The sequence below is a fragment of the Lepeophtheirus salmonis genome, chromosome 2 (assembly GCF_016086655.4).
Source record: "Lepeophtheirus salmonis chromosome 2, UVic_Lsal_1.4, whole genome shotgun sequence".
NCBI classification, from domain to species: domain Eukaryota; kingdom Metazoa; phylum Arthropoda; class Copepoda; order Siphonostomatoida; family Caligidae; genus Lepeophtheirus; species Lepeophtheirus salmonis.
Window position 1 is genome coordinate 18701000 of NC_052132.2, and position 12075 is coordinate 18713074.

General features: G+C 34.3%; 3 protein-coding genes across 5 annotated transcripts; 2 read left to right on the top strand and 1 right to left on the bottom strand.

The window, feature by feature from the left end:
• Positions 1 to 3: 3 nt before the first annotated feature.
• LOC121132368 (dnaJ homolog subfamily C member 9) lies at positions 4 to 1552 on the top strand. Its single transcript, XM_040727767.2, has 3 exons — positions 4 to 331; positions 409 to 651; positions 731 to 1552. Exons 1-3 carry the CDS (start codon positions 164 to 166, stop codon positions 1088 to 1090), a joined length of 771 nt encoding a protein of 256 aa, XP_040583701.1. The 5' UTR covers positions 4 to 163; the 3' UTR covers positions 1091 to 1552.
• Positions 1375 to 2861, top strand: LOC121132369 (uncharacterized). 2 transcript variants are annotated; one of them, XM_040727768.2, is made up of 6 exons: positions 1375 to 1502; positions 1579 to 1621; positions 1728 to 1773; positions 1840 to 2241; positions 2326 to 2539; positions 2592 to 2861. In XM_040727768.2, exons 3-6 carry the CDS (start codon positions 1756 to 1758, stop codon positions 2786 to 2788), a joined length of 831 nt encoding a protein of 276 aa, XP_040583702.1. In that variant the 5' UTR covers positions 1375 to 1502; positions 1579 to 1621; positions 1728 to 1755; the 3' UTR covers positions 2789 to 2861. The 2 variants fall into 2 exon arrangements, with proteins under 2 accessions (XP_040583702.1, XP_071742763.1); XM_071886662.1 differs by having other exon boundaries at positions 1579 to 1773.
• On the bottom strand, positions 2856 to 6613 carry LOC121132367 (nardilysin). Of its 2 annotated transcripts, XM_071886661.1 has the most exons (7): positions 6511 to 6613; positions 6328 to 6448; positions 6039 to 6262; positions 5688 to 5946; positions 5379 to 5587; positions 4979 to 5315; positions 2856 to 4920 (listed from the first exon to the last, which is right to left on the bottom strand). In XM_071886661.1, the coding sequence occupies exons 3-7, from the start codon at positions 6189 to 6191 to the stop codon at positions 2870 to 2872; spliced, it is 3009 nt and encodes a 1002-aa protein (XP_071742762.1). In that variant the 5' UTR covers positions 6192 to 6262; positions 6328 to 6448; positions 6511 to 6613; the 3' UTR covers positions 2856 to 2869. The 2 variants fall into 2 exon arrangements, with proteins under 2 accessions (XP_071742762.1, XP_040583700.1); XM_040727766.2 differs by having other exon boundaries at positions 6398 to 6574.
• Positions 6614 to 12075: the final 5462 nt, after the last annotated feature.

Sequence of the window (12075 nt, forward strand, 5' to 3'; positions counted from 1 at the left end):
CGTGAGTTGAGTCTTACAGCTGACGTCATGAAAAGACTGTCAATATTTAATTTTTCTTAAATGACGTTTCGTTTCCCGGTTTTTTTATTCACTTTCATCCTATAAGATAATTTATATAAGGAAAAATATAAGCAAAGCTAAGTTTTCATCATTCTTTAAAAACATGACGGAGACAAATTGGAAGGATCGTTTGGAATGCCTTTTTGGAACTCAATGTCCTTATAAAATCCTTGGTCTTAAACAAGATTGTCCTCAAGAGAGCATTCGTAAAGGATATCATAAAGCGAGTCTTCGTTGCCATCCAGATAGAGTACACGATGAATCTCTCAAGGTTTGCTTAAACTTAGAGTCATCCTTAAGTATTATAAAGTTGTTTAATGATGTCAAATTATAATTATTATTATTAAGGATGAGGCAACTGAAAAGTTTCAAGCCCTCGGAGCCATTTACGGAGCATTGAGTGATCCCGACAAAAGAAAAGTCTATGATGAGACTGGAGTACTCTTTGATGATCAAGAAAATATCTCCAATTGGACAGAGTATTGGAGTTTCTTCTTTAAGAAAATAACAATTGAAGACATTGATAACTTTAAAAAAGAATTTCAAGGGTCAGAAGAGGAGGCGGAACAAATCAAGGAAGCTTATTTAAAAGTGTGTTATTCTTTTGTTTTGGAAAAGTTGTCTAACCGCCAACAATTTTTTCGTAAATTTACTTTCTTTTCCTTTTCAGAATAAAGGCTCAATGACTAAAATTTTGAATGAAGTTATGGCCTGCACAGCATCAGATGAGTCCAGATTTGTGGAAATAATCCAAAAGTGGATTGATGATGAAGTAGTTCCTGCATTTAAAGCATTTACAAATGAAACAGATTCTGCTAAAGACACAAGAAAAAGAAAAGCAAAAAGTGAAGCAAAACGAGCTGAAAAGGCACTTAAAGAACTTGGAGTTGGATCTGACGGGGATTTAGCTCAATTGATTGCCAAAAGACAGAAACAAAGAGAGGAAGAATCGAGTAATTTCCTTGATTCCCTGGCAGCTAAATATGGAAATGACTCCAAGAATAAAAAGAAAAAGAAAGGATCCAAATAAATTCGAGAAATCCTCGCTCTTCCCTTCTTTCCATCATTTTTTGATGCTCAATAGTATAATCAGTTGATAATCAATTAATACATCCAAATTGATCTCCTCTGGAATATATTTGTCTCAATTTTTTTCTAACATTTTTTTATACAAGTTTTTAATTTAACTTTCGAGACTTAGTGATTTAATATATTTCAAAGTTATATTATTTATTTATGGATTAATTCATTTATTAATCAGTGTAGTATTCAAAGTAATAACTGCATCCTCTATTTTGATTTGCTGTAGTTTTCCCTTCACTGAGCGTCTGCGTTTTGCTTCTCATGGGTGCTGTAAACACACTTTATCTTAACAATAGGGGATAAAGGAATAAACTGACTTTCTATTTATAATTTTCATTAGAGAATTCGTATAAATGATGGTAATGATTGTTTTTAAAAACACATAAACTTTACAATAAAAAATTCATTTGATTCTTTTCGTTAATTTTTGTCTAGTCAAACAACATCCTACAATCAAGTTTTATTGTTTGTTCCTCAGGTACATATTACGTATTCAATTCTTTGTTAAAAGATATAGAATGTTAAATCTTCTTCAGAAGAATGGAGGTCTTGCAATATTTAAAAATACATTTATTATGTTTTAGCTTCATTCTCAGTGCTTCAGGTTTGACAATGGAGTCGATAATTGAGGTAAGGATCGAAAGGAATCACATGTAATTATTGGATGCGTATAATATGACATTTTATTTACTAAAGTATCGACCTGGTAATTCAAATTTAATATTGAGTGTTCCACATGGAGGAAAAATCATCTTAAATGAAATTCCAGATCGTCTCAACTGTTGCAAAAATGATACAAATCCTGAGGCTAAGTGCTTCAATACAACGGACGGAAACCGTTGTATGGTTACATTATATCCAGACGTAGGAACTATTTGGATTGCCAATGGTATTGCCAAAGAGCTGACCTCACGAGGAAAACGTCCTCATATGATTATTAACTATTTGCATCGAGTCAAGTTGGACGTGAATAGACACATAAATGAAGCTGCACAGGGAGATCCTTTGGCAACTGAAATATACCAAGATTATCATTCAAAGATTGAAGAAGTAAAAAGCAAAGTACAAAAGGGGTTATTGTTAGATATTCATGGACAGGTAAAATGATTGCATATTTCATATATCATTAGATTGTAATTAACCATATCCTTCTTCAACCCTTTCAACTTAATTGAAGTGCAGTCTCATAAACACAACTTAACGGAATTTGGATACCTAAGAGTCACTAATCAACTTAATTTAGGAGACTATAATGCAACCAATTCAAGCATACGTAGTTTATCTGAACGGACAGGAATATCTGGAGAAAAACTCATGATTGGTCCTGAAAGCTTAGGAGCTCTATTAGAAAATAGAGGATTTAGTGCAATACCATCGCCTATTAATCCTTCTCCAGGTAATAAAAAGGGACAAATCTAAGTACATTAAGTGGACGTTTTTTACTATAGGCAATCGGAAGTATTATGCGGGCGGTCACATTACTCGTATTCACGGATCGAGAGAAGAGGGAAGCATCGATTGTATACAGATAGAAATGCCACTAGTAGCTCGACATAATACTAGTTCTATTAGAGAATCCTTTACAGCTGCTCTAGCAGATTCAATCGATCTATTTCATGAGCGATTCTACAAGGAAAAATTATAATAATTGCAATTGATTACTTTTATAGTAGCTGTTCAAAAAATATTTTTTGGATAATAATAAGTATATCTTAAGATTTGATGTTTATTCACTGATATGAGTAACAGGATATGCGATAAGAGTTGTTTTATAATAACTGAGATCTTGAATAAAAAGTTCATTATTTTGTGATGGAATTTGAAGCTCAATGGCATGCTTCTTATTAAGAAGTGACAACTCGTCCAAACTTTCTTCTTCTATTTTCTTATCTACGCCAATAACCTGGACACTCAGCTTTTTAACGGTACTTACGTCTAAAAACATCTGTTTCACGATCTCCTTGAGATCTGAGAGAGTGATTTGATTATTTTCATAGAGTGAAGCTTGTAGCTTGTTTCTCTCAAATAAATAGTCTCTGGATATAATTTCTTTCCAGTTACGATTCATTTCCTCTTCCAATGTTACATCAGCAGTTTTCTTCTTTTTAATCATTGTTTTAAGATATTCGGCAAATTTCAAATCGTCCATGTTAGAAATCTCCTTGTTGTAAAATTCCTTCAGAAAAGCTTCGATCCTTTCTTCCACGAAATCCACTTTGTACTTATTTTCCTGCGAATTGACAGTAACTTCAATGCCCAAAACTCCTTGAGTATTTCTTAGCACAGAGAAAACGAAATAACCGAGCTGCTCTTTGGTACGGAGTATATCAAATACAGGTTCATCCATGACCATACACAATAATTCAAAAAGTGCATGCATCTTTAGATCACCAGGTCCATACTGATAGTAATTTGTCACAAATGTATTATTATCACTCGGAAGGACTCCTTTCATTCTCATTCTTTTTTCCCCTTTAGGGATCTCCATGCAGCATGTCTCTTTTGGGATTGAAGTCATATTGTCTGAGATCGCACTACTGATTTTGAAAACTTCGAGGGCATCAGATTTAGAGATATTCCCTTGAACTAATCCTTGAATATACAATTTGGACTTGAAAGCTTTACTAAAGGACGTTAATACTTCCAGATCTATCGAATCAATTATGGAATGCCTCATTTGTGCCCCAATATAACAGTCTTGCAAAAGAGACAAACGAAGATCCCGAACCAATTTTGATGCTTTTGTAAAAGTATTGAAATAGTTTTTCTTCGTTAGTTCCTTGATGGCATTGAATTTTTCCTTAGATACCCGACTTTCAAAAGTGTTTATGTGATCCATAATTACAGTCAATAAAAGATTCAGCTTATCATTGAATCCAATTATTTGTAAAGTCATTCCCTTCTCACATGAAGTTAAACTGAAAGTTAATTTAGCAATATCAGCTGCATAAGTATCCTCCTTCATTAATTGTTCTAAATAATCAACCATTAAATCCAGACAAACTGAGTTCTCTGGTCTTTTTTCATTGAAAAGATCTGAGCAAAAATGCAAATAAACCATGGCCCTCGGTAATTTGAAAATTTCGTCCTTTTTATAGAACAATTCACCGTGGCTTTCAGATATAATTTTAAGGGGATAATGTTTTGCATTTCTTTCAGTCCCAGAAATAATCTCAGTATTGTGAGGAATAAATTTGTTTTCTTCCGGTAAATGAAAAAAGGATGAGAGGGATGGATTTAAGGACTTCCACTGATCTAGTCTACTCGAAGTAATTTCTTCGGCGAAATACTTTGTTTTGAACCACGGCTCCACTTTATTTACCAAATTACTAAACTCCTTTCCCGACAACATTATATTCACATTAGAAGTATCAAATAAATGATCCAGACACTCCTTAATCAAAGTTTTGTCGAATTCAAACATTAATTTATCACCATCAAGATATCTTTTCGGAGGAAGGAACTGCATATTTTGGCATATGGTTTGTACATTATCAATTGGACTACATTCCTTTCCCAAGTCAAAATCTAATTGCTCAATTTTTTGAATTTCGTCGAAAATATGTTCTACAGGACCATATTCTTTTAGCATTGATAAGTACGAATAAACAATTTTTATTACATGTTCATAATTATTAAATCCGGACTCAGTTAGTTCAATACCAATGCTAAAGAGGGAACAGGTTGAATTCATAGAAAAACCATAGCCTGAATTTCCAGCAAATAAATCCAGTGCTAGATTTTTTTCACGTAAATAAGCAATTAAGCTTCCTTTTCCTAAGAAGAAAAATGTTATAAGAACTTTTACCATTAAAAATAAATAAATAAAAGTTACCTTCGTGCCCAATTATCCATGATAACCAACGAATAGGCTTGACTCTAAATTTATCTATGAGCGGTGCTAAAGCCCAATTTATCTCCAGTCGATAACTATTTTCAATTGGAACAATTTTATATATCTGATTAAAGGCCTTTGTATCAAACGGATGTTTCAAATGATCAAACGTTTCCTGTTCGAGTCCATTATTAGGAATGTTAGAAAATAGTTCTTCAACCATTTTTTGAAGATTATCCAATGTATCTTGAGATTGAATGACAAGTGTCATGTATTGAGCAGAGTAGTGTCTATCTTTGAACTTGACAAGCAATTTATGTATAGATTCGTCATCCATCTATTTAAAAATATATGTTAAGCACATCATCCTTTAGTTATATTAAAAAAAAAAAATTCTTACATCCTTAGGAGAGAGTGAATCAATATTTCCCCAAAAAAATTTTCCCATGGGATGCTTATCCTTGGATAAACTACCCAGAAGAATCTCTTTTTTGTTATCGTCACTTTGAATCGCCATGAGGGATTCGCTGTCCACAGCCTCTCTTTCTCTTGTCATTGATTCTTTTTTCAATAAAGGAGATGTAAAAAACTGAGCCAGACGGTCGAGTCCTGAAAGTAAAATTAATGACACACATTAATAATAATACGTCTATCAAAAAAATATGGTTGACCAACTCAAGTTAATTTCAGGAGTGACATAAAGAACTACCTTGGTAGAAAGAGTTGCGTTGAATATCAAAGTAAAATACAGTGGATTCAGTCATTGTAAAGGCGTTGTAGGTTCCACCATGATTCGCTATAAAAAATGAGAAATCGCTTTCATCCGTATATTTTGCACTTCCCATGAAAACCATATGCTCTAAAAAATGAGCAATTCCTGGAAGACACTCTAAATCCGAGAAACTTCCCATTCCGACGCAAAGACTAGCTGTGGATTTTTTGAGATTGTTCTCACCATCACCATCCTCCTAATGGCATAATAATATTATACGTAATTTATTAATATAAGTTATAACTAATAATTAAGGCTATATTATATGTTAGTAAAATAATTATCTACCACAGATCCATTTTCCTCTTTCTCAAGCTTATCCAAAGGAACACGAGTATCAGCAATGAGCAGGACTCTCAAACCATTGTTCAACTTTATAGTACGATACTCTTTCAAATCCCGATATGAACTCTCCGGTGTTTCCAAATTTTGTACTGTCATTATTTTGTGTATTTATCCAGTATTAATGCTCACAGTTATTTTAAAGTATACAGTATATATTTTATTTATAGCTAGAAATAGATAAAAATATTCTAATTGTATACAAAGGATACTTAGAAGTAATAAATACTCATACAGATAGTATCTTATAGTGTAGGTATTTAAACTTTATATATATAATTTATATATATATATACAGCTGCTACCTCGTGTTATTCATCCAATCCTACGTACATGAAGTGTACCTCTAAACCTATCTTTATTAGTAGAGGAATCATAATTAGAGCAGTATATTAAGGTATTTCATAGTTTTTCTCACAAAATGTTGAACAAAAAAATTATTGCTCAGTCAATAACAACTAACAGTTTTTCTTTCCCACAGTAAGGGGTATTTGAATTGAACTAGCTTGTTCAAAAAAATCATGTGTGGCCAAACATTGGAAAAGTAAACAAGCAAATAATAACATCGTTTCCTTTTTTTTTCCAAATAGGGTAGACTTAGATAGTTTATCAGATATATCTTTTAGCTTACCGTTTTTTTTGGAGGTGGTAAACAGAAGAGTCATTTTTTTATACGTAGCTGTTGTCGTCAGTATTTGATTCCTGAGGATTGAACTTGCTTTTTAGTAAATATAATAAGGGATTAGCAAACTAAAAAAAATACTTCTTATCCGCAAGGTAGTGTGACAGTCTGTAGATTGTAGCTTGTTATTTAAAAAAGAAGAATTTTAGCAGCGCTCTCTATCGCTTTGTTTACAAAGGAATATAAGTAAACAATGCTCATATCTCATTATAGACATTATATTTTCACAATCGGATTAAGTAGACCTACCATAGGAATATTTTTCAAATTTGTTATTCATCGAGTTGTTTATTATTTAATGCATGGCTTATCATTGATTTGAATACAAGTTAAATTACAATAATATATTTAAAGTATTCTTAAAGATCCCAACTAAATCGCTGTCCAGCAAATTAATAAACTTCTTGAGTTATAACTTCATTATTTCGTCATTAATATTCTGTTTTCAAATTCTTGTCCCCAATATGTTTAATATTTTTATACCTCCAAGTCTCTCTACTTTATCTGATATTACGTATTCGTGACTCCCTTCCTACCACCTCTTCTTTTAGTTATTGTCATTATTTAATATATGTATAAAGTACTACCCTTATAAATAACCGTGCATGGTGTATGTTCCTCAGAATAGTAATGATTATGTATTAATAAGAATATATACGTGTTCCTGTTAAATTACATCGTTGTCTTATTCCTCCACGTCCCTTCTCTCGGTCGTCCTGGATTCCTTTACTTAATGGTTTGTGCCTCGTCAACCTTCGTCAAGACACAACATCTGAGAAATATTTATATATATTTGAGATAAACTATAGTCTTTAAATATAAAGTGGCCGAATTTTATTATGCCATACTTAATGGCAGTAGCCATACTTTCGATTGCAAGATAAATGATTTATTATTAATAATTATGTGTTATTATGAAGACGTTTTCCAATTCCTTGCGCCATCTAGTGTTCAAATAGACAAATACTCATAAAATTGTTACGATTGCGAAAGATAAAAATTTTTAACTTTTTGCTAGGGGAAATTGTAATTACTTTATATCTATCCAACCAGTTAAGGAAATTTTGACATAATTGCAATTTCAGCTAAAATTAAATTATAGTTATTAAATAAAAAATACAACATTACAATTTTTTGAACTTTTCTTAACATACCTACCTACAAGTCATAAAAAAGATGACTCTGTGCGATTTTCATTACTGTCTTTTTCTATATCCAACTAGGTAAAGCAATTTGGGCATCATAGCATTTTACAGCTAAAATTAAATAATAATTATAGTATAAAAAATACAAAGTTATGTTTTTTTTACATACTTATATTAAGGATATCTTCTGGGTTTGGAACTCGTAGAAAAAATGACCCTGTTTGGAACTATTTCAAAAAATTATCAACACCATCCGGAGAAGGATTCTGTGCTAAATGCAAAATTAGGATTTTTTGATTTTTGTTGCGTATCACTATGTTTTATTTAATTTTATAAATATGACGTAGGGATTAGTTTTAGCCAGAGTCAATCAATGTACCTTTTTACTAATTTAAATAGTAATCCCTAACAAAAATAAGCTAGGGTTTAATTCTCCACTTTATTAGGTCTTCCTCCGGTCCGTTACTTCCATACTTAGATAGCGTTCTTTGAACACTACAAGGGGCAACAAGGAAGGCAAAATTATTATCCAGGGTCACGTTCGGGGAGCTTAAATAATTTCGTGTGGGAGCTGCAAGGTCTCGCTCGAGGACAAATTTATTCTCGACATGTGGGTCAAGAAAACTTCGTCCCTTGGGATCCGCTAAACTGTCTTGGAGAGGGGCAGCATAAAGTTGACAGACGTGCTGCCAATAGCAAGATCGTTGGAAACTTTCATCAGCCACACCAAAGAAATGGGATAAAGTGAATCTGTCATAGAATCCGAATATAAGGACTCAACATGTCTCTGTTGTTCCAAGGGATGTGGTCTACTTCCAAGGCTAATCCAAAGATGGACGGAGAGAATTGCAAGTTTTGTGGGAGAAACCATGTCTTCCAGAAGTCAAAATGCTCTGTGTTTGGCAAGGAGTGTATCTGGTGTTGGTTATTGGCCAAAATAAACTAAAAAGGTCTGCAATCCTATCAGCCTGATCCTAACAAAATTTGTCAGTTCTAGAAGCGGCCTTATCAGTCTTTTATGGAACCTACAAAAGATGAAATGATTTAATTATTAACTACGTCATTTCAGTCATTGAAGTTTTATCATAATTAATAATCTCTTGCAAAGAGACAAGATATTTGAAGTTAGAAATAGGAGGTGTGTCACTAAAACGTATGAGTTATAGCTATGATTAATAATTTTCTCAGTTTCTTTTTTCTTTAATCCTACATAAGACTGAAGAAAATAAAAATACATCAATAACAGTTGAATGGTAAAAAAGATCGGCCTCACAATAAAAAAAAGACTGATTATGGAATCAGTCCTTGGACCAATCCGACACTAAAGGTCTCTGAATGGGTATCTCTTATAGTCACTGTGCTCAAACCAGATGGAAACGTTCGCATCTGTGTGGAATATACTCAGACCATCTCTCCAGTAACAAACAAATACCTCTACCCCTTGCCTAACCCGAACGAACTGTTCAGAGACCTTGTCTGGTCGAATTTATTTACTAAGCTATATTTTCTACACTGCTTTGAACAATAAAAACTCAATGATCGTTCTAAAGACCTCCTGACCATAAACACTCCCTTCGTCCTCCTGAAATATAATGTCCTTCTCGATGGTCTGTCATCCACCCCAGTGATCGTTCAAGCCGCCCAGGAGAAAATCATTGAGGTTATACCCAATATCAAAATTACAGCGATAACCTCCTAATATATTAAAAAAAACACTGCCTTAACACCTCTCCTCACTTGGGTTGGTTCACGAGCTAATCAGTTCCGGCTTGAGCGCGCCTCATAAAAAGCAAGGGTATATTGAAAGCGATGGACTTACCTACCTAAGATTCAATGTATCTGAGGGAGGCAAGTCAAAAGATCCAGAACCGGTACGACCTGTCCTCGGGTTCCTAACTCCGACAACTTCCTCTGAGGTCAAATCCTTCCTCGGACTCGTCTAGTTCTATGGCCAATTCATTAAAGATCTCTCATCAATCGCAGCTCTTTCATATGAACTTACGAGGCAAACTGTGTACTTTACGTGAATGGATGAGGGTAAGGTGAGTTTTAGTAAAGAAAAAAAGTATAAATATATTAACTAATCCTTGCCACTATGATCCTGCTTTGCCCTTGTTCCTCTCAATTGACGCATCACCTATTGCACTTGGAACTGTCTTGTCCTATCTGGTAAATGGGGAGGACTTCTTATTCATCCCAGAAGCTGAGAAGCGTGTAGAAGAACTACTCGCAGATCGATAGAGAAGCCACTGGAATCATATTCGGCCAGAGCACTTATAGCACTACCCTCTCGGCCGAAAGTTCTCCATAAAAAACCTACCATATGCCTCTCCAGTTTATTCTTAACCCTCTGAAAGAGCTTCCCACTGTGATCAAGGCCCATTTCTCCTGTTACGCCCTTCACCTTGTTCTGTTCGCTTATAACATCACTTCAAAGGGATTCACAACTTACACGTAGACGTTCCTGAACCAATCATAACCCCGAATCCTACTGATGAGTTAATGGGCCTGGTCATATCTTCTACTAGTTCAAGCAATAATGACCTCCTAGCAGCAGTGAAATAGGATGTATCTCTTTGCCTGCTATGGAACTAGCAAGAACAGGTGACTGGTCCAAGGTAACAGAAGATTCATAGAAAAGAAAGTCATGCCTTCTCATTGAAATATAAAGTGCTACTTTGAGAAATCTCCTTAACCATAGACTCTTCTCTCCAACGCAAATTCCTTGACAAGCTACATTTATCGCATCCAGGAATCGTGAAGATGAAATTTGTCGAGCAATTTAAGCTGTGGTGACCTAACATAGATAATGACAATTATGACTTTGTAGCGGTCTGTTAAACATTACAAATCTCCTCGTTCTAAATTCATCTCCTTCCTGCCTTCAAACCCTTGGGAACGCTTTCTTATTAATTATATGAAAGACAGGATACTTGACATTGTTATCTTTATGGATGTGGGCTCAAAATTGATTTAGACCACCCCGATGTCCCGCACCTCAACCAAAAGTACCCTCGCCCAGCTTTTTCACTGGTTCACTAGATGGGGGTTTTCACTATAAATACATTCCGACAATTGTCCCCAAATCTCAAGCTCATTCTTGAAAGTGTCCTTTTCTCCTCCCTACCATCCCTAATCTAACGGGCAGGCTGAAAAAGCAGTGAGGATCGTCAAAGATCTGTTGCAGAAGAATCCAGGAATATCACTAGATTAACTCCTCTTCACATACCGTTCTACTCCTCTGTTATTGTAACTATATCAATCATCATATTTCCGGTCTTCCTTTGGGTATTTTTTTTTCTGTTAAGAGTTATATCAGGCAAGCAGGCATTCTTCCTCTTTGATTAAACATTAATATCCCTTGGTAATAAAGTAATACACGTAGCTAAATACTGCTTATATATATATGGCTACTTAGGTATATAAGAAAATACATACATAGATGGATGATTATTGATAGCTCTCGCATTTTGACAAGTTTCCCTGTTCTTACACATAGTCATACATTTTTATTATACAAATATACATATGAAGCAAGTACAATACGTTAGAGTGACCACCATTTTGAAATGAAATAATATGTAGCTGTCCTAAAGTATGGATTTGACATGGCCAATAATTACAAAAATATTGTTTACTTCACTCTACATATACGGAGTGTAACAATGAAATCTGCCACGTCAGAATTCATATTTTAAATGGCATATATTATCACGAAATTGTGCAATGGTTTTTAGTGGTGAAATATATATATAAACATTTTCTTTAGTAGCTAAAATACTGCCAAATTTGATATTAACAGTGTCCAGGTGTAGTCGTGGGGATTAACATCTGGGCATTAGGGGGGCAAAAGTGAAAAAAATGCTAAGCTCAAAATACTCATTCAAAAGAGTCTTGCAACGGAGGAGAGGAGTTTCTTTCACTGCTGGTGTGAAAAAGTGACCTAGTTACCCTCATATGGCTCTTTCTACCCAATTTTTTGATAGCTCTCTGGAAGTTCGGTGTGAAACCCAAAGATCTTTTGAAAGACCCACATGGACTTGAGGGGATCAGCCTGGGTTGTTTTCTTAAACACACCCAGGCCCAGTTTGGCCTTTTTGTCAGAGCCCTTCATCCTCTTAAACGTTTCGGGCTTGTTAACGGCGTTGACGCTTGT

Coding starts and splice junctions, on each gene's coding strand:
- LOC121132367 (XM_071886661.1), bottom strand. CDS start 6,191: ATGACAGTACAAAATTTGGAAACACCGGAGAGTTCATATCGGGATTTG. Junction 5,947..6,038: donor AAGAGGAAAATGGATCTGTG/GTAGATAATTAT, acceptor TTATGCCATTAG/GAGGATGGTGATGGTGAGAA. Junction 4,921..4,978: donor ATGGATAATTGGGCACGAAG/GTAACTTTTATT, acceptor TTTTCTTCTTAG/GAAAAGGAAGCTTAATTGCT.
- LOC121132369 (XM_071886662.1), top strand. CDS start 1,684: ATGGAGGTCTTGCAATATTTAAAAATACATTTATTATGTTTTAGCTTC. Junction 1,774..1,839: donor CAATGGAGTCGATAATTGAG/GTAAGGATCGAA, acceptor TATTTACTAAAG/TATCGACCTGGTAATTCAAA. Junction 2,540..2,591: donor GCCTATTAATCCTTCTCCAG/GTAATAAAAAGG, acceptor TTTTTACTATAG/GCAATCGGAAGTATTATGCG.
- LOC121132368 (XM_040727767.2), top strand. CDS start 164: ATGACGGAGACAAATTGGAAGGATCGTTTGGAATGCCTTTTTGGAACT. Junction 332..408: donor TACACGATGAATCTCTCAAG/GTTTGCTTAAAC, acceptor ATTATTATTAAG/GATGAGGCAACTGAAAAGTT. Junction 652..730: donor TCAAGGAAGCTTATTTAAAA/GTGTGTTATTCT, acceptor TTTCCTTTTCAG/AATAAAGGCTCAATGACTAA.